The sequence below is a fragment of the Mesoplodon densirostris genome, chromosome 4, assembly GCF_025265405.1.
Source record: "Mesoplodon densirostris isolate mMesDen1 chromosome 4, mMesDen1 primary haplotype, whole genome shotgun sequence".
Taxonomy (NCBI): Eukaryota; Metazoa; Chordata; class Mammalia; order Artiodactyla; family Ziphiidae; genus Mesoplodon; species Mesoplodon densirostris.
Genome location: NC_082664.1, coordinates 98474423 through 98499545, shown reverse-complemented (window position 1 = coordinate 98499545; position 25123 = coordinate 98474423). Strand labels below are relative to the sequence as shown.

The 25123-nt window shown below is 42.3% G+C and overlaps 1 protein-coding gene across 1 annotated transcript in view; it reads left to right on the top strand.

Annotated features, from left to right (window-relative positions):
• LOC132488545 (ankyrin repeat domain-containing protein 26-like) overlaps positions 1 to 4202 on the top strand; it is a 114357-nt gene extending 110155 nt beyond the window's left edge. The window contains 3 exon segments of the mRNA XM_060096843.1: positions 2761 to 2806; positions 3989 to 4017; positions 4020 to 4202. Coding sequence (XP_059952826.1) covers positions 2761 to 2806; positions 3989 to 4017; positions 4020 to 4124 — 180 coding nt within the window. The 3' untranslated portion in view covers positions 4125 to 4202.
• Positions 4203 to 25123: the final 20921 nt, after the last annotated feature.

Genomic DNA, 25123 nt, shown 5'->3' with positions numbered 1-25123 from the left:
ATGAGAGATTGAAGTATGCTAGATAGTAAAGAGAAATCTGTTTTGTGTTTTAAATTTTGCCATAAATAACCCACAACGTGGATAATTCATTTGTTGACTCATTTCGGTAAACCAAGTTTTATTTGGAGGAAACGAATATCCTTTTAAAGAAAATTCTCCTCAGGCTTCCCTGGTGGCGCTGTGATTGAGAGTCTGCGTGCCGATGCAGGGGACACGGGTTCGTGCCCCGGTCCGGGAAGATCCCACATTCCGCGGAGCGGCTGGGTCCGTGAGCTATGGCCGCTGAGCCTGCGCGTCCGGAGCCTGTGCTCCGCAACGAGAGAGGCCACAACAGTGAGAGGCCCGCGTACCGCAAAAATAAATAAATAAATAATAATTTAAAAAAGAAGAAGAATCTCCTCAATTTTGGCCTGTGTGATTCAACTAAAGATTTTCTCCTTCAAGTTCCCTGTCCTGTGGTTAAAAAAAAAAAAATCTGTGCTTTATAAATTAAATATATTGACTGCTACTAATAGCAGTTATGATAATTTATTCTTGTTCATGCCTTTAAAGCATATAATTTAGTTAGAAAGCTACTATTTCATGTGTCATGCATCAAACGTTATTGAGCTACATGACAAAGTTTTACATATTCATTTTCTCTGAGTTATAGTTAAAAATCTATGTGTTTCTTTTTCTTAATCTGAGGAAGTAGCTGGCGTAGAACTCTCTCTAGACTCAGTGAGAAGGCCGTTGGCTTTGTGACACGTTGGCTTTGTGACAAAGTCTCTCTGAGCCTTTGTTACCTCTTTTGTAAAATTAGGGACTTTGACTAAATCAATGACTCTCATACCTTAAAAAATTTTCTTTCAAAGAAAAGAACCTTTCTTTTTAAAAAAAAATTTTTTTTGCATGAAACTGTATGATATAAAACGGAGACAAATATAGAGCTGTTTAGCTAAAGGAGTGGTGGAGACCCTGAAGCTGTGACTTCTTTTTCCTTCAGTCCTGCAGTGTCCTCAGTGGGGGACCTTCCATTACTATGGGACATAGTTTGGAAACTACCAGTTGTGAGAGAATCCTTCTAACTAAAAATCTTTAAAATTAAAACTTGCTGATATATTATTTTCCTGTGTATAATTTTCTCACCTTTCTGTGTTTTTGTTAAATGGAACAGTTTAAAGAAAAATGCAGGTGTGTTCTCCTTATTATTTATTTATTTTTTGCGGTACGCGGGCCTCTCACTGTTGCGGCCTCTCCCGTTGTGGAGCACAAGCTCCGGACGCGCAGGCTCAGCGTCTATGGCTCACGGGCCCAGCCGCTCCGCAGCATGTGGGATCTTCCCGGACCGCGGCAAGAACCCGTGTCCGCTGCATCGGCAGGCGTACTCTCAACCACTGCGCCACCAGGGAAGCCCTGTTCTCCTTATTAATGTTCGACTTCCAACTACTTCCCCCAGGTGAACATGATCTTCACCTAGAAATCAACATAAGGGTCTTGGAAGGAAAAGAGCTTTTGGGGGAAAAGAGAGTAATCTACACGAGTCATTCCCTAATTCAACGCATGTAAAAACGTGACCTACATTTTGCAGTGTTTATTAATGGTAATACAAAATTATTTCAGTAAAGGCTTCTTCCTTCATCTGTTATGAGTTATTAATTTCACAAAACCTGTCTAGTAATGTCGTCACATTATTCATTTCATAGGGCCTCTCTACAGTGCTGTTGTCAGAAAAGTGTTATGGAAAACAGTCTCTGAAAATATTGGGAAACCTGCTAGCCAAAAAATTTGTCTTCGCACCTAAAATTTACAAAGGCGTTGGCTATCATGATATCATTATCATCACAGTGTTTGTCATGTTCAGTATACTATTTGAGACCCTGTTTAGTGAGAGGGTGCCTTTTATAGGAAAGATTTCTAAAAGGACACTCTAGGTGGAGACACTTGTAATACAGTTTGAAATGTTCCCACACATTTCATAATTAAGTAGATAACTATAATTAGTCAAATGTTTCAAAAAGTTGGCCCTAATTTCTAGAATGGAAACAAAGTTACAGTTAAAGAATTATGTATTGTTTTCCTTGTTTCTAATTCTAGAAAGTCATGAATCAGAAACTGAGTTTGAAAACTGGCTCTAGCCTCTACTTTTCCTTTCTTCAAGCAGATTTTCTGAAATAAATGTTTCAGTCCTAATATAGACAGCAAAATACCTTTACTTAATTTTTTGCCAGTAGAATTTTGACATGACATTACAACGGAACCATTTTCTCCATTTTATGTATTTAAGATTCTATGTTGAAAAATTATTACCATAGAACATACCTTAAACTTTTAGTTATATAGAAGTATAAGAAAGGAAAACTCATTTTAAGGAAAGATCCATTAGAGTAAAAAACTGATTAAACTTTTAGAAAGAGCAATTTTTCTAAGAATTGCAAAGTAATGCATTCATTGTAATATATATATGACTTTAATCGTTTAAACTTGTTTGTACCAATAAGATCAAATATCACCCTCTGAAATTATGTATATTCAGTAGACTGATATTTATTGTACTTTTTATCCGATTAATCTAAATAACATTACATATATATGTTCTTTATTATCTAAAATCAAAATAAGTAGGAATTTATTTTATTTTATTGATGTGATTATTTTTCTATTTAAGCAATCCTCAAATTAGGTCTAGTCTCTAGAAGTATTATTTAAAGGCCACATTTCATAAGCTATACATCATTCCTACAAAAATGTCTAACTTAAATAATATTTGACTTATTTCAGATGTGGCAGGAGATGGAAAAAAATATAACTAGAGTACTAGAAAAAGGTATGTTGCTGAAATTTATGAATTAAATTTAGACATTGATTTCTGAAATAAACTGTAAATATTCAGTAGTAAATGGCATCTCTTTCCATTGTTTGGATGACAGATACTATTGATAGGTTAAATATCTTTTCTTATACATATCTAATGAAAAAATGTGAAAGAATGAACATTCATAATGAAAAATATCCTGATTCCTCATTTATTCAGCATGTTCCACAGCTTTAAAAAAAATCTCAAAAAGTCTATGTATTTCTTTTTATTTCTGGCTATATCCTTCCCCTCTACTTCTGCCATCCCTGTGGAACTGTCAACCTGCACACTGACACTATTAGAAAACATGGGGTTTATCAACTTCTCAAGTTTCTGGCAGTGATTAAGGCCAAAAAACCCAGACTCAAGCAGTCACGTTCGTGTAGCTGTCACTTAGTGGCTGACATTAAAATTTCCTGTCATTGACTTTGTCATTGGTTTATCTTTCGTTCTCAGGAAAAATTCCAAATTCCTTATCATGGAATAAAAACACCCAAATCAGTTTGGGTCCTGCCATAGTATTCAGCCTTATCTCTTTACTACCTTCCTCTGCCCCTTTGCTCTACATCTAGTCAAATAGACTGCTTGCAATCCCACAGGTGCTCTTCCTCACCTTTAGTCTTTGTATTTGCCTCTTCCCTCCATCTCCCGTACTTTTCCCTTGTCCTTCAGGTATCCACTTACATACCACCTCCACCAAAAAGCTGACAGTATTGACACAAAGCTGGGTGTCACTTCTGAGTGTTCCTTGTACCCTCTTTTATACCTGTCATAGTATTTATGACTCTGTATGGAAATTGCCTGTTTGTCTGTTTTTCCCGTTTCTAGCATGATGTTTCAGGGTGGACTGTGTCACCTTCATCTTGTAATTTCAGTGCTTGTCACAGCACCTTAGCAGATGGTTGTTGAGTAAATGAATGACGAATGAGAAAGCCAGAAGCTCTGATACTCAGCCACAAGAGCAATTAATTCATCGTGCAACCACAGGCAAATTATATACTAGTAGTCTTGTATTTTGTGTTATGTCGTGTATAGATACTTTTCATTCTTCTGAATGCTTAGAAAGGTCTCAGGTTTTTTTTTTTACTAACTTATATTTAGTTAACTCAAGTATTTTAGGTAAAGAATATAATCCTTTCTTTTTCTTTTCAGCTGCTGCTGAATTGAATCAGCATGCTATAGAGCTTCTCATCTAGGAGCTACTGATGAGTCAAATCTAAATCAAGATCTAGTTTTGAAAACATCACGAGAATATGTACAGATTTTGAAGAAAGATTATATGATCTAAAAGAAAAATAGTAAAAATTTCCCTCCTGGGTTGTTTGCATAACATTTTAGTTGTTTCCCATTAAACATGACGTGAAAATCTGGATTAAAGGAAAATATTCTTGTATTTTATGTGTATGATGAAAATGTATATACTATTTTAAACCATGTTTCTCTGCATCTAACTTACTTTTAATCAGATTTTGTGAATCAAAACACTGTTGAGTTTTACATACTCAAACTGAGCCCTGATACCAGCACCCAGACAACCAAACTTGTCATTAATATATAGTGGTGTTGATTGATAGCTTTTTTCTATTTCCAATTTTATCACGATATACAGACCTAAAGGTTTAGACAGACATCATTTGGATATCCTGCTGCTATGGCTATTGTCAATGTTTGGGGGTTTTTTGAATATTATTTATTTTTGAGTGTGTTGAGTCTTCGTTGCTGCATGCGGACTTTCTCTAGTTGCGGCGAGCGGGGGCTACGGGCTTCTCATCGTGGTGGCTTCTCTTGTTGCGGAGCCTGGGCTCTAGGCGCGCGGGCTTCAGTAGTTGTGGCATGCGGGCTCTAGAGCGCAGGCTCAGTATTCGTGGCGCACAGGCTTAGTTGCTCCATGGCATGTGGGATCTTCCCGGACCAGGGCGAACCTGTGTTCCCTGCATTGGCAGGAGGATTCTTAACCACTGTGCCACCAGGGAAGTCCTTATTGTCAATGTTTGGATGTATTACAATTGTTCTAGTGCCATAAAACTTAGTATATATAACTTTAAACACTGATTCATAGATCTTTCCTCATGGAGAAATAAAATTCCCCTAAGACTTTTCACCTTTTCTATTTATTTACTTACTTACTTTTTGGAAACAGTCTTAGAGAAGAGTTCCAAGCACCAGACTCAAACAGACATTTTCCTAAAACTACCATATCTCCCGTATATTCTCCTAATGTAACATTTGTCTTTCCTAAATGTCATTTGTTCTCCCATAAGTGCCCTTCCCTCCCCCCACCAAGAAGTCATGTTTTTCAGAAGATGCCTTTCTCCTACTCCCTGTCACTTAAGTAGTATATAAGCCCCCAGTTGTAGCCAGCCCTTCAAATCACGTTTCTTTGTGAACCCCTGCATGTAGTCATCCACAGTTAAATGTTTTTTTCTCATGGTAATCTGCTTTTGTCAATTTAATTTGCAGATTCCCAATTAATGAACGTAAGAGGGTAGAGGAAGTGTTTTCCTTCCCAACAATTCCAAGAGCTAAAATGTTAGTGACTCTTACTTACATCCTTTATTCCCTTTTCTTCTGTCCTTTCAGTGTACTTAGTTGGCAGAACTTCATAAGAGATTGCTTATCATTCTCCCCCCTTGCCTTCACCCAGGCATCTACGTGCTGCTGAAGAAAGTTATTCTACTACTTATATTTAGCTAATTTGCATCTTCTTTCTTCACAATGTCGATTTCAAATCTCCTCTCTCTGTAAACTTTTCACCCTGTTTTTTCCCTCTCATGTGTACCAGGCAATCTCATTTCTCATGACAAACTTCTTGAAAGATTTGCCTGTATCCCCACCCGCTCTAGGCTGTCTTCTCCTTCCCGCATTCTCTCAAAACTACTCCGAAGTCACCGATGACTTCCACATCGCTAAATCAAAGTGACACCTTTCCAGTCCTTGTCTAACTGAATTTCTCATTCCTCTTGGCATTCAGTATAACTGACCTCTTTGAGACACTCTCTCCTTTTGGCTGGGCTTTTAATACTCTTTAATTTCATCCTGAATGCACCCACAGCGTATTGTGATCGCAGACAGAGTTCTTATTAATATCTCACAGTAAATACACAGGCCTTCCCCCCCTCGCCCAGGCCTGCACCTGGGGCAACATGGTGAGAACAGGTCAGTTGTTGTAAGTCAGCAGGTGAAGGGCGGGAGGAAACTGGTTTTCCCTGCTGCTTGTGAAGGGGCGGGAGTTAGCCGTCCTTCTCTCCTGGGAAGCATCTCCTCCTCACTCTGGCCTTTGGTATGTAAGTAAAACTGTTACCCATCCCAACAAGGGTCCTTCTGCCCCGTGTCGCCCCCACCAGTAGAATGAGTTGGGTCCAGAAGCAAAAGAAAGCTTTACTCTTAGATCAAAGAATGCAGAGGCACAAGCTCCCGCTCAAGAGGCCGTGGGCGGGGCTGCTTCACAGCGATCCCCTCAGCAGGGGAGGGGGTGGAGTTCTCGCGGGACAGGCTCAGGAGCAGGCGCAGCTGCTCCCCATCGCAGTGCCCACATGGCCCGCCACCGCCATCTTGATTGGGGGTGTTGTGTGCAGCGTTCCTGCATACGGTCGGACCTCCCACCCCCAGCTGGAGCATTGGCACAGATATTTCACACCCGGAACTCGGGTCTGAAGTGCTGGATGCGAGGCCTCTGCACGAAGCCCCCTGTAAGCCAGTGAAAGCAGACTAAGCACAAAGGCAAAAAGGTTAGACTTTATTTTACTACCCAGATTCTATTTTTATTTCCTGGGAACAGCTAATGGGCTTTGCCAGTGATGAAATCTCTCCAGGAGCCAGACACGGAGTCTCCAAGTTTCTGGGCCTCATTCCTCCTTGAAATGTGAATTCCTAGGGAGATGGTGCACCTTCGGGGACCTACTCAGAGCTGTAACTATTTGGTCCTCCTGGGGGGATGAGACTTTATGAATCCTTTCAGATCAGAGCAATTAACTAGACAAATGGCTGTAGATGTGAATCTCACACTGCACAGAGTGTCTCAGAGGGCCAGGGCTTTTTACAAGATCGCTGAGAAATCCCAGGAAATTTTGCTTCCCCACGATTCCACCCCTCATTCCGGAAGGAACTTTAGCCCGAACATCGGCCACTGTAACCAGTCCAACTAAAATTGGTGGGCACCAAATCCTTTGGGTTTGTCTTAGCCAACACTTAATCAGAGCTACGATCAGCAGGACCCTGACTTAGCAAAAGAAGTTGATCTCAGCTGAAGTCCCCCAAATCTCAGGTTCAGGCATCTAGCCGAGTCCCCCAAAGCATTAGGGACGACCTTGGGAAGGCAGGTGGCTTCCTCCTTGTGTTTCCATATTAACCTTTGCTATCTGGCCCAAGGCACTGTAAGGAAGCAAAATTGGTCACCCCTAAACGTGTCTCTTTGGCACGAGAATTATTTTAGGCTGAATAATTTTAAGAAGTGGAAGACTCAGGAAGTCTTTCTTTTTACCACCCCCTTAACTGTTGAAGAGTTTAGATAAAGGGCCTGGTCCAAAAAGACCGCCATCACCAGAGACACCTGGAAGGAATATGGGTTAGGTGCGGTAAAGAGCACTCCAGATTTTTACAGGGAGTTCCAAACATTTGCTTTTCCATCTCCATGTGAATTGCCTTCCTCCACTTTGTAGTCCCAAACCACTACCCATAACATCCTCTTTTGTCTTTAGCTGAAGATGGTATTTAAGGGGAGGTTTTTAGCCATTCTGGTGAGTTACTCAATTTTCCTGGGTCTCTCCCATGTATACAGGAAGTAAACATGTTAGTAAGCTTTTTTTTGTTTTTCTCCTGTTAATCTGTCTCACATCAATTTTATCCTGAGACCAGTCAGACGAACCTAGAAGGATAGAGGAAGGTCTTTTTTCTCCCCGACAGCACATACCTTAGTACAGGTAGCGATGCTAATTTACAAGTGGCACAGACTTTGCTTCGCCTGCAAGGAAGGAATCTATGGCAAACTCTGTTATCCATACAATACTAGCCAGTGAGTTGAGGCTCACCTGAATGGCTTCAAGCTGAGGTGGGGTCACTGTGTTAGTCATACTGCTCGCTGCAGAACCGGCCAATAAATTGAGAGACGAGTTGTTGGAGCAAGGAATAGCGACCTTATTTGCAAAGCTGGCAGGCTGAGAAGATGGGAGACTCATGTCCCAAAGAACCATCTAGCCTGAGTTAGAATTCAGGCTTCTTTTATACTGAAAGGGGAGGGAGTAAAGTCAAACACTTCCTGGTTCCCATCAGCCTCCTGAGGGGAGGTGTTACTGTTTTCCTCTTTTTCCTCCCTGCAGTCATTCACAGGTGGGCCTGGTCAGCATGCTTCCTGGGAGCTAAACAAAGGTACTTTAGCTTAATGCTCATTACCTGGGAGGCAGGGTTCCCAGAGATGGGCCATTGTGTATAATTTAAGCTTGTAGGCAACATCCCCTCAGTGATTAACTTGTAATAGAATACGAAGTTTCTTCGCTTTGTGTGGTATTGTACAGTTGTTCACTTCAGCAGAAATCAGGGACAAATTTCATACTGCCTTTTGTGAAAGAAAAATAAAAATGGAGTCGGTAATGCTCCCTAAAGAGGGCTCTCTAAAGTGGAGCTGGGAGGCCATTAAGGGGTGTGACATATGCATGTCTCAGCCTGGATGCAATCTGACCTTTTGACCATTTATTGTCCTAATGAAGTCATCCAGAACATCTGCCAGAAACTCAAGATACTTCTTGGGCCCTACCCTAAAATAACTTGTGATCCCTTAAGGACAAGTATTTCCGGACTCATATCAGAGTCAGTCATAATTCTCATCAGGCAATTTTTGTCAGCCTGTGGCTTTTTGTCTTTATAAGCCCCTGACTCTCTCTCGGAACACTCAGTTTTACGTGAATCTGTGTCTCCCGAATTGAAATTCTTTTTTGTTCCTTCCAGTTTTATTGAGATATAATGGACATGCAGCACTGTATAGTTTTAAGGTGTACAGCATAATGATTTGACTTATGAGATGATTACCACAATATATTTTACTATAATTATAAACATAACTATATCCCTGTTGCCAGGATATAGTGAAACATAACTATAGCCCTGCTGCGGGGATATAGTAAAATTATTAGTCAGTGTTCTCCAGAGGGGAAATAAAAACAGTATGAGGTTACCTATCTATCTATCTATCTATCATCTATCATCTATCTATCTGTCTCTGTCAACAGGTCTGAAATCTGCAGGGTGGGCCTGCAGGCTGTAAATTCAGGGAAGAGTTGATGTTGCAGTCTTGAGTCTGAATCCCCAGGACAATAGTCTGGAAACTCAGGCAGGGTTTCTATGCTTCAGTCTTGAAAAGAGTTCATTCCACTTTGGGGAACCTCAGTCTTTGCTCTTAAGACCTTCAACTGACTGGATGAGGCTCATGGACATTATGGAGGGTAATCAGCTTTATTCAAAGTTACTGATTTAAATACTAATCACATTTAAATACACCTTCACAGAGGGGACTTCCCTGGTGGCGCAGGGGTTAAGACTCTGCGCTCCCAATGCAGGGGGCCTGGCTTCGATCCCTGGTCAGGCAACTAGATCCCCCATGCACACCGTAACTAAGAGTTTGCATGCCACAACTAAAGGGCCTGCGTTCCTCAACTAAGGAGCCCACCTGCTGCAACTAAGAGCTGGTGCAACCAAATAAATAAATAAATAAATAAAATCATTTCCTCGAAGAATACTTAATGGTATGCTAAAGTGCTCCAAATGTGATGTTTATAAAAGCAGGATACAAAACTGTATTTAAATATATATATATATATATTTAAATACCTTCATGGAAACATCTAACTTGTGTTTGACCAAACAGCTGGGATCATAATCTAGCCAAGTTGGCACATAAATTAACTATCACACTGGGCAGATATTTTAACTATCAATTTTAAGAAGAATATTGAAATATTCTAATATTTTTCCAGTTCTAGGCTAGGTTTTATGGAGAACCTATAATGCAACCTGTATGTTCCTTCCTGCCCCCCTGTAAGAGGTTTTTATTGTTTTAATTTTTAAAAATTTTTATTAGAGTATAATTGATTTACAATGTTGTGTTAGTTTCTGCTGTACAATGAGGTGAATCAGCTATATGTATACCTATATCCTCTCCCTCTTGGACCTCCCTCGCCCCGACCCCCATCCCACCCACCTAGGTCATCACAGAGCACTGAGCTGAGCCTCCTGTGCTTTATAGCATGTTCCCACTAGCTAGCTATTTTACACATGGTAGTGTATATATGTCAATCCTGATCTCCCAGTTCATCCCACCCTCCCCTTCCTTCCTGTGTCCACATGTCCATTCTCTACATCTGTGTCTCTGTTCCTACCCTGCAAATAGGTTCATCTGTACCATTTTTCTAGATTCCACGTATATGCATTAATATATGATATTTGCTTTTCTCTTTCTGCCTTACTTTACTCTGTATAACAGACTCTAGGTCCATCCACATCTCTACAAATGACCCAATTTCATTCCTTTTCGTGGCTAAGTAATATTCCATTGTATATATGTACCACTTCTTCTTTATCCATTCTTCTGTCATTGGACACTTAGGTTGTTTCCATGTCCTGGCTGTTGTAAAGAGTGCTGCAATGAACACTGGGGTACATGTGTCCTTTTGAATTATGGTTTTCTCGGGGTATATGCCCAGTAGTGGGATTGCTGGGTCACATGGTATTTCTGTTTTTAGTTTTTTAAGGAACCTCCATACTGTTCTCTATAGTGGCTGTATCAATTACATTCCCACCAACAGTGCAGGAGGGTCCCCTTTTCTCCATACCGTCTCCAGCATTTATTGTTTGTAGATTTTTTGATGATGGCCATTCTGACCGGCGTGAAGTGATACCTCATTGTAGTTTTGATTTGTATTTCTCTAATAATTAGTGATGTTGCGCATAGGAGTTTGTTATTGATTTTGTTACCAAACCAAACTTGGGTCCACTTGCCCAATGCACAACAAAGATAATCTACTGACACCAGGTTGTGATGAAGGAAAGTGTGGCGTTTATTCCAAGGTGCCCAACGTGGCGCCAAGCAAGGAGAACAGACGGCTCAGGCTCAATAGACCCAAACTGTCCGATAGCTTTCAGGGAAGGGTTTTTAAAGGCAACATTAGGGGTGATGATGTAATGTGCCAGATGAGCTTGTGTACATCCTTCTGGGTTGGTTGGCAGTGAGGTAACAGGGTGGTGTTTTGGGAATCAACATCAACCATCAGGTTCCAACCGGTCTGAGGTCTGTGGGCTTGTGGTCAGCATGCAGTTAACTTCTTCCACCTGGTGGGATTTTCAGTGTCTGCAAAACAGCTCAAGGGTATATATGGCTTAGAATATTATCTATAGCCCTTGAGGAGGAACTAAAGGTCCTTGACTTTGTTTTATGGCTAAACTATTATTATTTTGTCTTGCTTCACTATTTTCCTTTTTTCCCACTTCCCTAATTACATTTGCTCTTTGGAACTGGGGGAAAGCCTAGGAGGCTAAAGGTTTTCTACAAACAAGAGGCAGGGGCTGTGGGGAGGTCCTCACTGGGTCCTGCTCCATTGCAATTAGTTTTTCTTTTTAACAGTGTTTCCCCCCTTACTTTTAATGGATTCAAGAGGAGGGGAGAGGGTTCCTAGTTAGTTTTTCAGTCATAACCCACCTAAACTGGAAGGTCTAGAAAAATCTCTCTCCTTAAAATAAAATAATCTGTGTGTCATATTCCCTCACCTCAGATAGTAAATGTGTGTTATATCATTCGAAAAGCCACAAAACCAAAACCAGCCAATTCCAGAGCTCTAGTCTATGTGCTGGATGCTAGAGATGCAACAACAAATAAAATGTGGCTTCTTCTCTCTAATTGTTTGTTACCGGTTGTCATTTTGAGCCTTATGCTAATGACTCACTGGAGTAAATAAAACAAAATCACTTTATGAACCTGCAAAGAAAATGGGAAGGAAGTCGTAGGAAAGACCACTTAGCTTCTGAGATATTTATTAGGAGTTGGAGAGATTTGTTCTAAAGGGATATAAAGCCTTGTTCCAGCAGGAAACAATTAAAAAAAAATTTTTATTGGAGTATAGTTGACTAACAATGTTGTGTTAGTTTCAGATGTATAGCAAAGTGAATCAGTTATATATATATATATATATATATATATATATATATATATATATATATATATATATATATATCATACCTATATAGATCCATTATTTTTCAGATTCTTTTCCCATATAGGTTATTACAGAATATTGAGTAGAGTTCCCTGTGCTATACAGTAGGTCCTTATTAGTTAGTTATCTATTTTATATGTAGTATTGTGTATATGTTAATCCCAGTCTCCTAATTTATCCCTGCCCCCCATGCTTCCCCTTTGGTAACCATAAGTTGGATTTCAAGATCTGTGAGTTGGTTTCTGTTTTGTAAATAAACTCATTTGTATCATTTTTAAATTAGACTCCACATATGAGTGCTATCATATGATATTTGTTTTTCTCTGTCTGACTTACTTCACTTAGTATGATAATCTCTAGGTCCATCCATGTTGCTGCAGATGGCATTATTTCATTCTTTTTTTTGTGGCTGAATAAAATTCCATTGTGTATGTGTACCACATCTTCTTTATTCCTTTCTCTGTCGATGGGCGTTTAGCTTGTTTCCGTGTTTTGGCTATTGTAAATAGTGCTGCAGTGAACGTTGGGGTGCTTGTATGTTTTTGAATTATGGTTTTCTCAGGGTATATGCCCAGAAGTGGGATTGCTGGATCATATGGTAGTTCTATATTTAGTTATTTAAGGAACCTCTATACTGTTCTCCAGAATGGTTGTACCAATTTACATTCCCACCAACAGTGTAGGAGGGTCCCTTTTCTCCAAACCCTCTCCAGCATGTATTGTTTGTAGATTTTTGATGATGGCCATTCTGACTGGTGTGAGGTGATACTTCATTGTAATTTTGATTTGCACTTCTCTAATGATTAGTGATGTTGAGCAGCTTTTCACCGGCACTCTGTATGTCTTCTTTGGAGAAATGTCTATTAAGGTCTTCCGCCCATTTTTTGATTGCATGGTTTGTTTTTTGATATTGAGCTGCATGAACTTTTTGTATATTTTGGAGAGTTCCTATTCATAAGGCCACACATTAAGCCTTTTAACCTTATCTGCAAGTGGGACCCAGCACAGCCTCACTGAACCACAGTAAAGGATTGAAGAGAGATGCCCAGTGAGGATGTTAACCTTCAAATCCTGTTACCAAACCACAAAATCTACTATGTGCTTGTTTTGATCACCTCCCATTCACCTCATTAGTGAAGGAGGGATCCCCAGCCCTAAATAAATATATTGGTTTGGTCAAAAAGTTTGTTCGGGTTTTCCATAAGTTGTTACTGAACGAACTTTTTGGCCCACCCAGTACAACGCCCTACACTGGACCGATGAGATTGACAGAAGTTTATTAATTACACATACTCACAGCCCAGGGGGTGGAGGACACAGCACCTTGCAGGGCCACATGGGGACTGCACTCAGGAACAGAGTGAACAACCAGGAGCTGTGAGAGGCAGGCTTTGTAGTGACAAGATAGTGATGTGACCACTGGTTCCAGTGGGAGGATGTGTTGGTTTGCTGAATAACTCCTTGGGTTGGTAGGGAAGTAAGGACCCTGTGCGGCAAAGCTGATGCCACTGGTAGGGGAATTAGCTGGGTGAGGACCCTTTTCCCACTGTGTGAGGGGCACATCTGGTGAGGTATTTGGGGCCCTGTGAGGTTCAGAGATGTCAAGGCAATGGCAGCACTTGAAATTTTATGTCTTACAAATTCAGAGCTCTGAATTCATAATGTTTAATCTTGTGATGATCTTGTGAACAGTATATTTATAATCAAATGTTTTGGTATGTGTTAAAGGAATTAATATGAGAAATGTAAATATTTGAAATATTCCATAATTTCTTTTTAAAAAAATTCTATCCATATGTCTTCATCAGCTCGGGCTCCCATAACTCAATTCACAGACTGCGTGGCTTAAAAGATGGAAATTTATTTTCTCACAGTTCAGGAGGCTAGGAGTTTGAGAGCAGGGTGTCAGCATGGTTGGGTCCTGGTGAGAGCTTTCTTCCTGCCTGGCAGATGGCCACCTTCTCACCATGTCCACATGTAGCTGAGACATGGAGAGAGAGAGCTCTCTGGTGTCCCTTCTTATAAGGGCACTAATCCCATCATGAGAGCTCTACCCCCATGGTCTCATGTAAACCTAATTATCTCCCAGTGACTCCATCTCCACCTTCTATCATACTGTGGGGCTTAGACCTTCAACGTATGAATTTAGGGAGGACACAGTTCAGTTTCTAGCACCATACAATGCCATATCATTCAATAATAAAAAGAACAGACTACCTGAGCACACAAGCATGTGGGTGAATCTCAAAATCATTATGCTAAATAAAAGAAGCCAGACAGAAGACTATACACCATGTGATTCCATTTATATAACATTCTACAAGAGACAAAACTGCAGGGACAGAAAGCCGCTCAGTAGTTGCCAAGGGTTGGGTATTGGGGAAGGGGATTTACTGCAAGGGAGTAAGAGGGAAGTTTTCTGGAGTGATGGAACGGTTCTGTACCCTGACAATGGTCATGGCTACCCCACTGAAGGCATTTATCATAACTTATCTAACTGTACAGTTTAAAAGCATGGACTTTATTGCATGTGAATTGTACCTCACTAAACCCCCCCAAAAAGTCACCTTCCACTTGGATAATGCTTTACAGTTAACCATGCCTTTCTCATCCATTACTTTGTTGATTTTCACAACTTGGTAAGGTAGGCAAAGTGATATTATTATCTCCACAGGGTTTGGGGAGGTTGGGGACTTCTGAGCTTGTTCAGCCTGCAGAAGAACTGAATGTTCTGAGTCCTAAACAAGAGTTCTTCCCCCTCTACCCCGAAAATCTGGTCAGTCAGTAATGTCAGTGACAGGCTCCATCACCTACTCCGGGTTGTGCTCTGTGATACATGCTTTCCATTCATTCATTTATTTTATTTTCTTCTCACAAATAAGCTCTAAGGAAGTGTCATGATCCCACTTTACAGGGTAGAAGAGAGAAGAGTAAATTAATTGTTCTGAGGCAAGACAGTAACAGCGTCATGATTTGAACCCACATCTGAATGGGTGGGTAAACCTGTGCTTTTCACCACTAAGTCCCAAACTTCTCAAAACAACTTTAGTTCCAAATAAGAGCCCCAAACACAGAAATCGAGAACAATCCAGGGAAATAAGTATGAGCTCCTTCAAGTGGGGAAGGCTAGCTTTTGCTTCAAATGGGGAAGGCTAGTTTAGCACTGTCTTCAGTGCTAAGCAGTCTTTTAGGTATCTATTTTAGTCCATCGGTCTAAAATTTTTCAAACTCTCCAGACACTTCCTGAAAGACTCTGCATCCAGCAAATTAACCGTCTTTCTTAATGCCCCATCCACCTCGCCTAGACTTTCTCTTCTGCTCAGAGCACATTCCTGAGTTGACTGCAAGTTGATCAGCAAAAGGCGAGAATGCAGGGCAGGACCAAGAGGTGCTTAGCATCGGCAGAGTACCCTGCAAGTGGATGCTGGTGGTCCTTCTGCAACTGTTGCGAATAACCCCAGAGCCCAGGATGCAGCCTCTCACGGCCCCTCCCGACAGGGGCCATGTGTAAGCATCTTTCCAATGGAAGAAGCAGGTCATGATTTGAGAAGAGACCAGATCTTTTCTTTGCTTTTGTCATCTGGGTGACTGTAAGCTTTACAGACCTCTCCATGGCACCCCAAGACCTGAACATGAAGGAAGCAGATTCTGTTTTGCAGATGGAGGATCTGGGGCAAAAGAGGAAGAACATTCTGCCTGGTTCCTTGCAGCAGGAGGAAAGAAAAAATTTTCCAAGTGCCTTTTGTGTGCCAGGAACTGTGCTATGAATTTCATGCTCCATACTATTACTAGTTCACAACTGTGGAACACTTCCTATATGTCAGGAACACTTTCTGTATATCCATATGGCTATGGGACACTTTGTATGTGTCACTTTTATATACATCATCTCATTTAATCCACTCAACAACCTTATTTGATAAGTACCATTACCGCCTCCACAACTGAAGTTTATAATATTTGAGTGACTTGCTGAAGGTCACACAGCTACCACATGACAGAGAGGGACTTCAAACCCAGGGATGCCAGCCCCGAAGTCCCAATTCTTTGCATTACACCACCTCACCTACTGTGCTTGACCCCCTAGTCCGCTGTTTCTATTTCCTGAACCCCATCTAACACAAGAGAGAGCAGAGGCTGGTATTTTAAAGGAATGAGTATTTTCCACTACTCTTTTCCCTGGAAACAACCCTGTATATCAACTAATATTCTACATTTTCTGAGCTTCAACTTCATCCCAGGCGCTGTGCTAGATGCCGCCACATTATGTTACATGAGAGATGATATAGAATTTTGGGAACAGCCAATACATGACCCCACACTTAGCAGACATGCCTAATTAATCAGGACACTCATTCTGGGTGAGTCTAAATGCAGCCTCAGAGTCTTTCCCAACACAGAGGTGCAAGAAACTGCTGAAATCAACCAGCATCAGCACACACTAGGTGAAGCCTATTGGCCCTTCCTGCTGCAGAATTCCACCGGCAGAAATGACAGTGACATGGCCACAAGGAATAATGGGATGGAATCGTTTGAGCAGAAGTTCTGAGATCAAAGCCTTGTTCTACTCAAAGTCTTGTTCACTAGCTGGGCACCAGCAAGTAAATTAAACTCTCTGAGCCTGATTGTCTTCTTCATCCAAAATGGTGATGATAATCAGATCTCATCTATGTCACAGGATGGTTGGATGCAGAATTGTTGGTGACAGTGAGAAGCAAGAGACCATAAGACCAAAAGTCTGGAGTAAGGGTACTGGCAAGAGACAAGACAATGAGAGAACACAGAATATAGATTTTTGCCTGGGAAATAGTCTCAGATTTTCTACAAAGGGGTTGTGTTGGAGGTGGGGTGACTTCAAGGTCTTAATGCCCTGTGTTACACCACAGGGTTTATTATGGTTAATGGTGGTGGCTTCATGAGTAAGTGATGGGGCTAAGCCATGGCCTAGAGCTACCCAAGCAAGACAGCATGGCAGAAACAGGCAGGCTGGGAGCTCCTGGTGTGATCACACACCAGCTGTGTGATCTTGGGCAAGTCCTTTAACCTCTCTGAGGATCAGTTCCATCCCCTGAGAAATGAAGACAACGATCTGCTTCATGGTAAAGATGAAACAAGATAGTTCCAGACACATAGTGGGCAATTTTCCATCATGGTACAGGGAGGAGCTGACAGCAGGCTCTGCACGTATCCTTTGCACTGAGATCACGCAACATGGCAGCTGGCACAAAGTAGGTGCTCATCAGCATTTACGGGTTCGTTGTTTGGTTGATTGGGTACCACTTAGGAAGTCACTGAAAGGCTTTAAGCAGAGGAAGAACATGATGGGTTTTAAAATTTTGAGGACATCACTCTATCTGCTTTGGGGAGAAGAGGGTAGGGGGACAGGCATGGGAGTAGGAAGTCCACTTTGTTGCCCTCCTCCAGGACAGGGACCACGTGGACAGGAGGTCCGGATTCAGTGGAAGAACAGGGTCCTGAGCAAGTGGAAGGGCTGGAGACTGGGACGTTCAGAACTAAGATTTCTGATGAGGTGCTTTTTCTGGTGGTGACAAGATGCAGGGCGTAAGCAAGGCAGGATTGGCTAAGATGCCATGTGATAAAAAGGCTGGTGATGATTGGAAGCTGGAGAAATTGAGAAGCTGGAATGTGGATGTGTCACTCTTCATGGACAGTCTCTCATTTCCTTCTCAAAGCAAAGCTGCTGCGGCACGATTGCCCTCCTTTAACAGACGATGAAGGAGAGACTTAAAACATTCACAAGCATATACTAAACTGGGGGGATGTGGGAATTCAGGCACTTGTTTATAGACTCAATAACTGCAAAAGGGCCTCCCTGGTGGCGCAGTGGTTGAGAGTCCGCCTGCCGATGCAGGGGATACGGGTTCGTGCCCCGGTCTGGGAGGATCCCATATGCCGCGGAGCGGCTGGGCCCGTGAGCCATGGCCGCTGGGCCTGCGCGTCCGGAGCCTGTGCTCCGCAGCGGGAGAGGCCACAACAGTGAGAGGCCCGCATACCGCAAAAAGAAAAAAATAAATAAATAAATAAATAAATAAATAACTGCAAAAGATTTATGGTTTGTGAAAGACTTGCACTGTGGAAAAGATAATAAATTGAAGACATTATTGTGTGGAACTGTGCTGATTTTTGTTGATAACACTCCACTAAGAACACTATATGTTTTCTGGAGAGCTGTGGAAGCTGTCTTCTTGCTTAACTGCAATATAAGAAATAGTGATGTTTTGGAAATAAGTTGTCAATAAATTTCTTTCTATTTTATATTGTTTGTCATATTTTTATGTAGTTTGATATGTTTAAATGTTCTAATATCAAGATTAACAAATATAAATTGTTAAGGTTAAGTGACAGGCCAAGGACAAGAAAGTCACAGAGTTGGGCTTCGACCCAGAGAGGTCTGACTTTACAATGACCATGGTCTTTCTCCTGTTTGTCATTGACATAGCTGTGATCTGTGCCCCGTCAAGTCTCACCACGCCCGGAAAGCCTCACCACACCCGGACAACATCTGTCTTCCTCCGATTTTCTGCTTTAGTGGCTGCGCTAAGGATGTCTCATGGGCTGGAAGGAAAGGAAAGGAAGCTGCAAAAATACAAAGATGCAAATTCACAAGAAAAACAGTGAGGGCTACAGTCCAGGAGGCTTTTGCCCTTGGCCACCCAGAGGAGAAGGCTATCCTGCCCCTCCCAAATACAAGGGTGTGCCCTCTCTATGTGTCACCAGCTCCTGCAAAGCAAAGCATTGGGGGTCACTAAAGCATCAATCATTCTCCAAATACAGCATTAAATGGTGTATCTGGGCCATAAATACTGTACAAGCACTTTGCAAACGGGTCCATTTTTGTCACCATTTCATTCCTTTTATACAACATTACTTACTCTGACCTTTTAGAGCCAACTGTTGGAGAAATAGAAGCACAGCCCACAGCTAGCAGCAGCCCCTCTTGCTTGATATGTTTCTCAGAAGATTTCACAGGGTGACAGTGATGGGGAATGATGGGAGCAGATATTTACCAACCTCAGATCTGCTCACACTCCTGCCTGGTCAACTGTGCCCAAGTGGACTTAACAGGCTTCATGTGAGCATCGCTGTGGCCATTGGGCACCTGGCTGTGAACCAGGGATGTAAAGCTTCGTGATAGAAGGGGAAGCAATTACTCTCTGAGATGGCCAGCTCTGCCTGGAGACTGCATTGTAACACTCACCCAACTTTGCTGGCTAGAGGCCCCAACACCAGAGAAATTGTGTCCATTGTCTTTCATGTAAAGAGAATGCTAGCTGTCCCGAGCTCCACCACGGAAGTGCCAGTGTAACTTAGCTGAAAGGTAGAGAGGTTTCAGAGGTACAGCCTAGTTCAGGGAAGAGTCACTGGGAGGAGGCCAATTTCTCAAATGACTCAATTAGCATCAAAATTCCAGGTTTGGTTTCTCCACATCTTAATGTAGGGGAGTTCTGGTAAAAGTGGATTAGCATGTGGCAGAATGACCTTCCTACTAAAACAACTGGAGGAATAAAAGATATTTAAAATACCTGTTTGAAGGCATCAGAGAGCTGCCAAGGAAGCAGGGACTTGAGGGACCAAGAGCCCACAGTGAAGAGAAGTGCAGGGTGAGCCATCATTTGAGAGCCCTTCTCCCACTGCAGCATTTGCCAATTCCAGTGCAGTGACTGGTAGGGGAAAGGCTGAACAAAATGTAGGCATCTTAAGGGCTTCAAAGGAGTAAAGTTGGAGTTCAGAGCCCACCAAGCAGCAAGGGCTCGGAAAAGCAGCCTTTCAGCTGAGAATTCCAAATGGCTCCCTGCAAGGAGTGGGGTGAACAGGATACAGACCAGGGTCCCAGAGACTAAAGGCCACATTCGAAAGATCCCAGCCCCCAAGCACTCCATGCAGCCACTTCCAGTCGACTGGAGCTGGCACACGAGGTGGAGGCCTGTGTGTCCTGTGAAGCACTCAGGCTTTAGAATTAGAAAGACCTGGAAGCTCTATCACAGACCATTGTATTTCTAGGTTCCTTAACCATTGTGCCCTTCAGTATCCTCCTCTTAACACAGAGGCTGACTCATTGAAAAGAATGAAATAATGTCATGTGCAGCAACATGCATGGACCTGGAGATTATCGTACTAAGTGAAGTCAGTGAGACGGAAAAGACAAATAGCATATGATATCGCTTATATGCGGAATCTAAAAAGAATGATACAAATGAACTTATTTACAAAACAGAAACAGACTCATAGACTTAGAGCACCAACTTATGGTTACCAGGGTGGAAGAGTGGGGGGGAAGGGAGAGATTGGGAGTGTAAGATTGACATGCACACACTGCTATACTTAAAATAGATAACCAACAAGGACCTACTGTATAGCACAGGGAACTCTGCTGAGTATTCTGTAATAACTGAAATGGGAAAAGAATTTGAAAAAGAGTAGATACATATATATGTTTAACTGAACCTCTTTGTTGTACACCTGAAACTACCACAACATTGTAGATCAACTATACTCCAACATAAAATTTTCTAAATTTATAAAAATAAAAAGAGGAATAAAAACAATAACAGAGGCTGGCTGAGGCAGCACTGGAGACGTGCCTAGTACCTTGCCAAGAACATCCTCAGCGCTTGGGAAACAGAAGCAGCTGGCGAGGGGGGAGGAGCAGCGCCCTGGGAGGAGACAGGACACCTGGACCAGTGCCAGGCTTGCTAGTGCCTGGCTGTGTGATGTTGGGTAAATCACTTAGCATCTCTGAGTCTCAGTTTTCTCACACATTCATAAGAGGTTGGATTACAACTTCAGGGACCACCCGTGACTTTAAATTCTCTGTTTCATCTTGCAAATGGGGGGGGTGAAGGGAGAGAGAAAAAAGATAGCTATAGAGATAGATATAGAAATAGTTATATGAATGTATATACACACATAAATATATATATACACATAGACATGTATACAAATAAATATAAATCTTTATATGAAGGCAGATGTTTACACATTTTTATGTATATACTATATATATGCATATTTTTAGATTTTTATGTCGTCTCAAAAACACTTTCATTAAGGACTTCTCTTATCCGAGGACCTCCAGCAGACATCACATGGCATGGGGCGGGGGGTGGGTGCAGGGAGACATATCTGCCTGCACCTGAGTACCAGGTACAGAGCTCAGGACCCTCCCAGATCATCCCACTCCAGGTACATCATTTTCCCCCTACATCAGAACTGTCTCCTGCCTCAGGCTACTGAGGGCTCAGAGCCAATGGAAGAGGAGATAAAGTTGATAGAAAAGTGCTACGAGTCTCCCCTGACTTTAGCACCAAAGAGCATTACACTTGAACCCGTAGCTTCTCTGTTAGGGAGCTAGAATTCCCAGGGGCTCTTACTGAGATTGGACTTGTGTAGGTGCAGGGGCCACAAGGAAGCATCTGGAGATTGTGCTGAGTTCCGCAGGCCCCAGAGGTTAGAGTTGGCTGGGGGCCAAGAGGAAAGATGACAGCGTCCCCAGCGCAGCCCTTTAGGGAAACATGTTGAGAGAAGGTGGGAGGTGTTGCCAAGTGAAGGGCGAGTCGGGGACTTGGGGAGTAGAGGGCAGCCAGGATGAACTCACCCAGGATCCCAGCTTCCTTCATGGAGTTCCGGCAGAGAAACTGAACATTTTCCTCCAACAGAACTATGTAATGGCTTCATTGCTACTAGAAGATTCAGCATCAGCGTATTGATTAAAAGTGTAAACTCTTGAGCTAGACTGCCTGGATTTGAATCCCAGCTCTGCCACTTTTACCTGCGTGACCTTGGGCAAGTCACTTGACCTCTCTGTGCTTCAGTTTCTTCATCTGTATAATAAAGATGAAAATAGTATAGGCTTCATAGAGTTATGGAGGACTAAACTAGTGATAAGAACACTCGGCCCTTAGTAAGATCTATACATGTATGAATTATTATTAGAAGGGTCTTGTTTAGAGTTGCTACAGTGCCCTTGATGTAGACAAATGTATCTCTTCTGGCTGATCACTTACAATTTCTCCCTCGACTCCTGGGCATACCATGGTACAACTTCAGCATTTTCTTCTCACTCCTCTGGGTGACTGCCCCTTATCAATTTTTTCTCTCTCTCCCTGATCCACACAGGAAATAACTCGTATTTGCCCTCAGTCAGTGGGGGTAGAATCACTTCCCCAAAGCAGCCTTCTGTTCACTGAGCCACCTGCTGACAGCTCCAGCCACAGCCTTTCGCTCTGTAGATTCCCAAATTTGAGATAGATGTCAGTCCACTGTAGTTTTCAAGAACCAGGGGATGCATGCTGAGATCTTTGAGAATTCCCACTAGCATCCCTCTCAATAGATTTGGGATCAGAAAGTATCCCCTGACCCTCTGCCATCGAGGATAAAAGTCACTGCCCAGCTCTTTCCAAAAAATGCTCCAATTTCCAATCACCTCCCTTCCCACCTTTCCAACTTCTCATGTCCTGACTTTATGCCCCTTTTGATGCTCTCCAGTGGGTGTGGGTTTAAGGCTCCAAAACCAGTTAGTTTCCTATCACATCCTTTGTCAGTCCACTACCATCTCACTTTGCAATATGGAAATAGTTGGCCTTTATTTTCTTAACTGAACTTCGGCTGAAAAGGAGTTGAGTCCCATTTTAAGATCCTTTTGAGAGAAAAAGTGTTCATGAGCAAAAAGCACTTAGTGTAAATACTTAAAGGAAAATGGCCTGGGAACCTCGCTGGATGGCCAGAATGACTCCCAGGGTTTAGAGTTGAAGGAAGGCGGATATTTCCTCCTTAGTGTGAGGCCATTTCCTTGCCAGCAGAAGCAGGCTGCAAGGGGCCTTGAAGCTAAAGCTAAATCTGCACAGGAATATTTTCCACCAGCTGCCTGCTCACTTGCCTTAGAGGCTGAGTTCATTATCCTCTTAAAAGCCTCTTTTCTCATGCAGAGGAGCTTGGCCGACCGGAGAGTCTGGTTCTTTAGTCAAGGCCTGTTGCTTTCATAAGAACTTATTTGAACAGACCACTGCTCAAGCCCAAGGCAGCTCCCACCCCTGTGCGCCTGTGCGGGGACTGGGACAGGGTGAGGGTGGGGGGCGTGGACATGTGGCTGTTCGCTGTTCTCAGTTCTTCTGGGTCCAGCTGCCTTTCCAGAGGTCCCTGACTGTCAGGCATCCTAGGTTCCAATTCTGGCCTTCCTACCTGCCAGCACTGAGACCTCCAGCAAGTCATGTAACTTCCATAGACCTCAGTTTCCTGCCCTGCTCCTTCCTTAGAGGCTGTGGTGTGTGTGTGATATGATATTGTACACAAAGCATAGAACACAGTGCCCGAAACGCAGTTGGGTCTGAGACACTGCGTTCCCTTTCCTCTGGGTTATGCTGTAATCCAAGAGTTCTTATATCGCTCTTCATGCCACAGGTCTTAACACCATGCTTATGCCAGTAACAACAAGAAGTAAAAATATTGTCCTATAGCAGAAAAATACTCACCCATAACCGTTCTCATCCACATTTGTAAGGACATGAATTAGGTACTGATAGGGTCATAGAGAGGACTAGACCAACAACATTTTATTTCACAAATGAAGACACTCAGGGCACAGAGAGAATGCACAGTTTAGTCCACAGAGGCACCTTTCTTTTAAGATTTTTTTTTTGATGTGAACCATTTTTAAAGTCTTTATTGAATTTGTTACAATAGTGCTTCTGTTTTATGTTTTGATTTTTTGGCCGTGAGGCCTGTGGGATCTTAGCTCCCTGACCAGGGATCGAACCCGCACCCCCTGCATTGGAAGGCAAAGTCTTAACCACTGAACCACCGGGGAAGTCCCCATAGAGGCACTTAATTGAAGATCTGGCCCAGAAGTCAGGCTTCCTGCCTAACTTGGGACTGGGCATCTGATCACCTTATTTCTGGGAATAGCCAGGCGTAGCCTGATCAAATCCAACTAGAAGAAAGGGGCAGTGTGAAAGGAACCAGAACCAGATTAACAAGCTAGAGGAGGGCAGCCATGGAAGAGACAGACAGAGCCACATATGACAATAACAGTAGACTTCTCCTCATTACCAGGCATTTCCTTTCTGCCCACTCTAAGCTACATGTATCATGTATATGATCATATTTAATGCTAAACAATTCTATAAGATTACTATCACCATTCTCATCTCAACATGGGAAATCGGAGGTTCTTGGAGATGAGGTAACTTGACCTACATCCTACAATGGGAAAATAGTGGAGCCAGGATTTGAACACAGGTCTATCTGGTTCCCAGTTGTAGGCATCCAGAGTTCAACCTGGCAGCAGCATATCCAAAGCATCCAGAAACCATCTGTCCAGGCAAGTTCATGATACTGAGTGTCCAGGAGGAAGTCACAAGGATATCTCCATAGGATGGTACACCGCAGAATGTGTTCATTCATTCTTTCACTCTCTTTTTCTTTCTTCCATTATTGAATAAGCACTAACCTATGTTCCAGCTAATACTGAGAAACTCCATCCAGGATCTTTACTGTCCTGTCCTTGAGAACATCCCTTCCCCACTTCATCCCCTGAAAGTCATGGAAATGTCCAAAACACCCAGGTGAGAGCTTGTGGGGCTTGTTATGGGTTAAATTGTTTCCCCTTAAAAAAATGATGTATCAAAATTATAACCCCCAGTAAAACTCAGTATATGACCTTATTTGGAAATATGGTCTTTGCAGAATTAACCAAGTTAAGATGAGGTCATTAGGGTGGGTCCTAATCCCAAATGACCTATGATAAACCATAATGGAAAAGAATATTTTTTTAAAAGAATGTATATATATGTATAACTCAATCACTTTGCTGTACAGGAGAAATTAACAAAACATTGTAAATCAATGTAAACATTGTACCATTGTAAACATTGTAAATCAATCTACCTTCCAGAACTGTGAAACAATCAATTTCTTTTCCATAAGCCACCCAATTTGTGGTACTTTGTTACAGCAGCCCTAGCAAAATACAGGGATATCCACATACCCCATGCTCAGCCCTCAAATCCTCCCCGTCAAGCTCAGAAGCATCTATGCCTATTGCTCTAAGAGCTCCTAAATGCTCTTTGGCAAT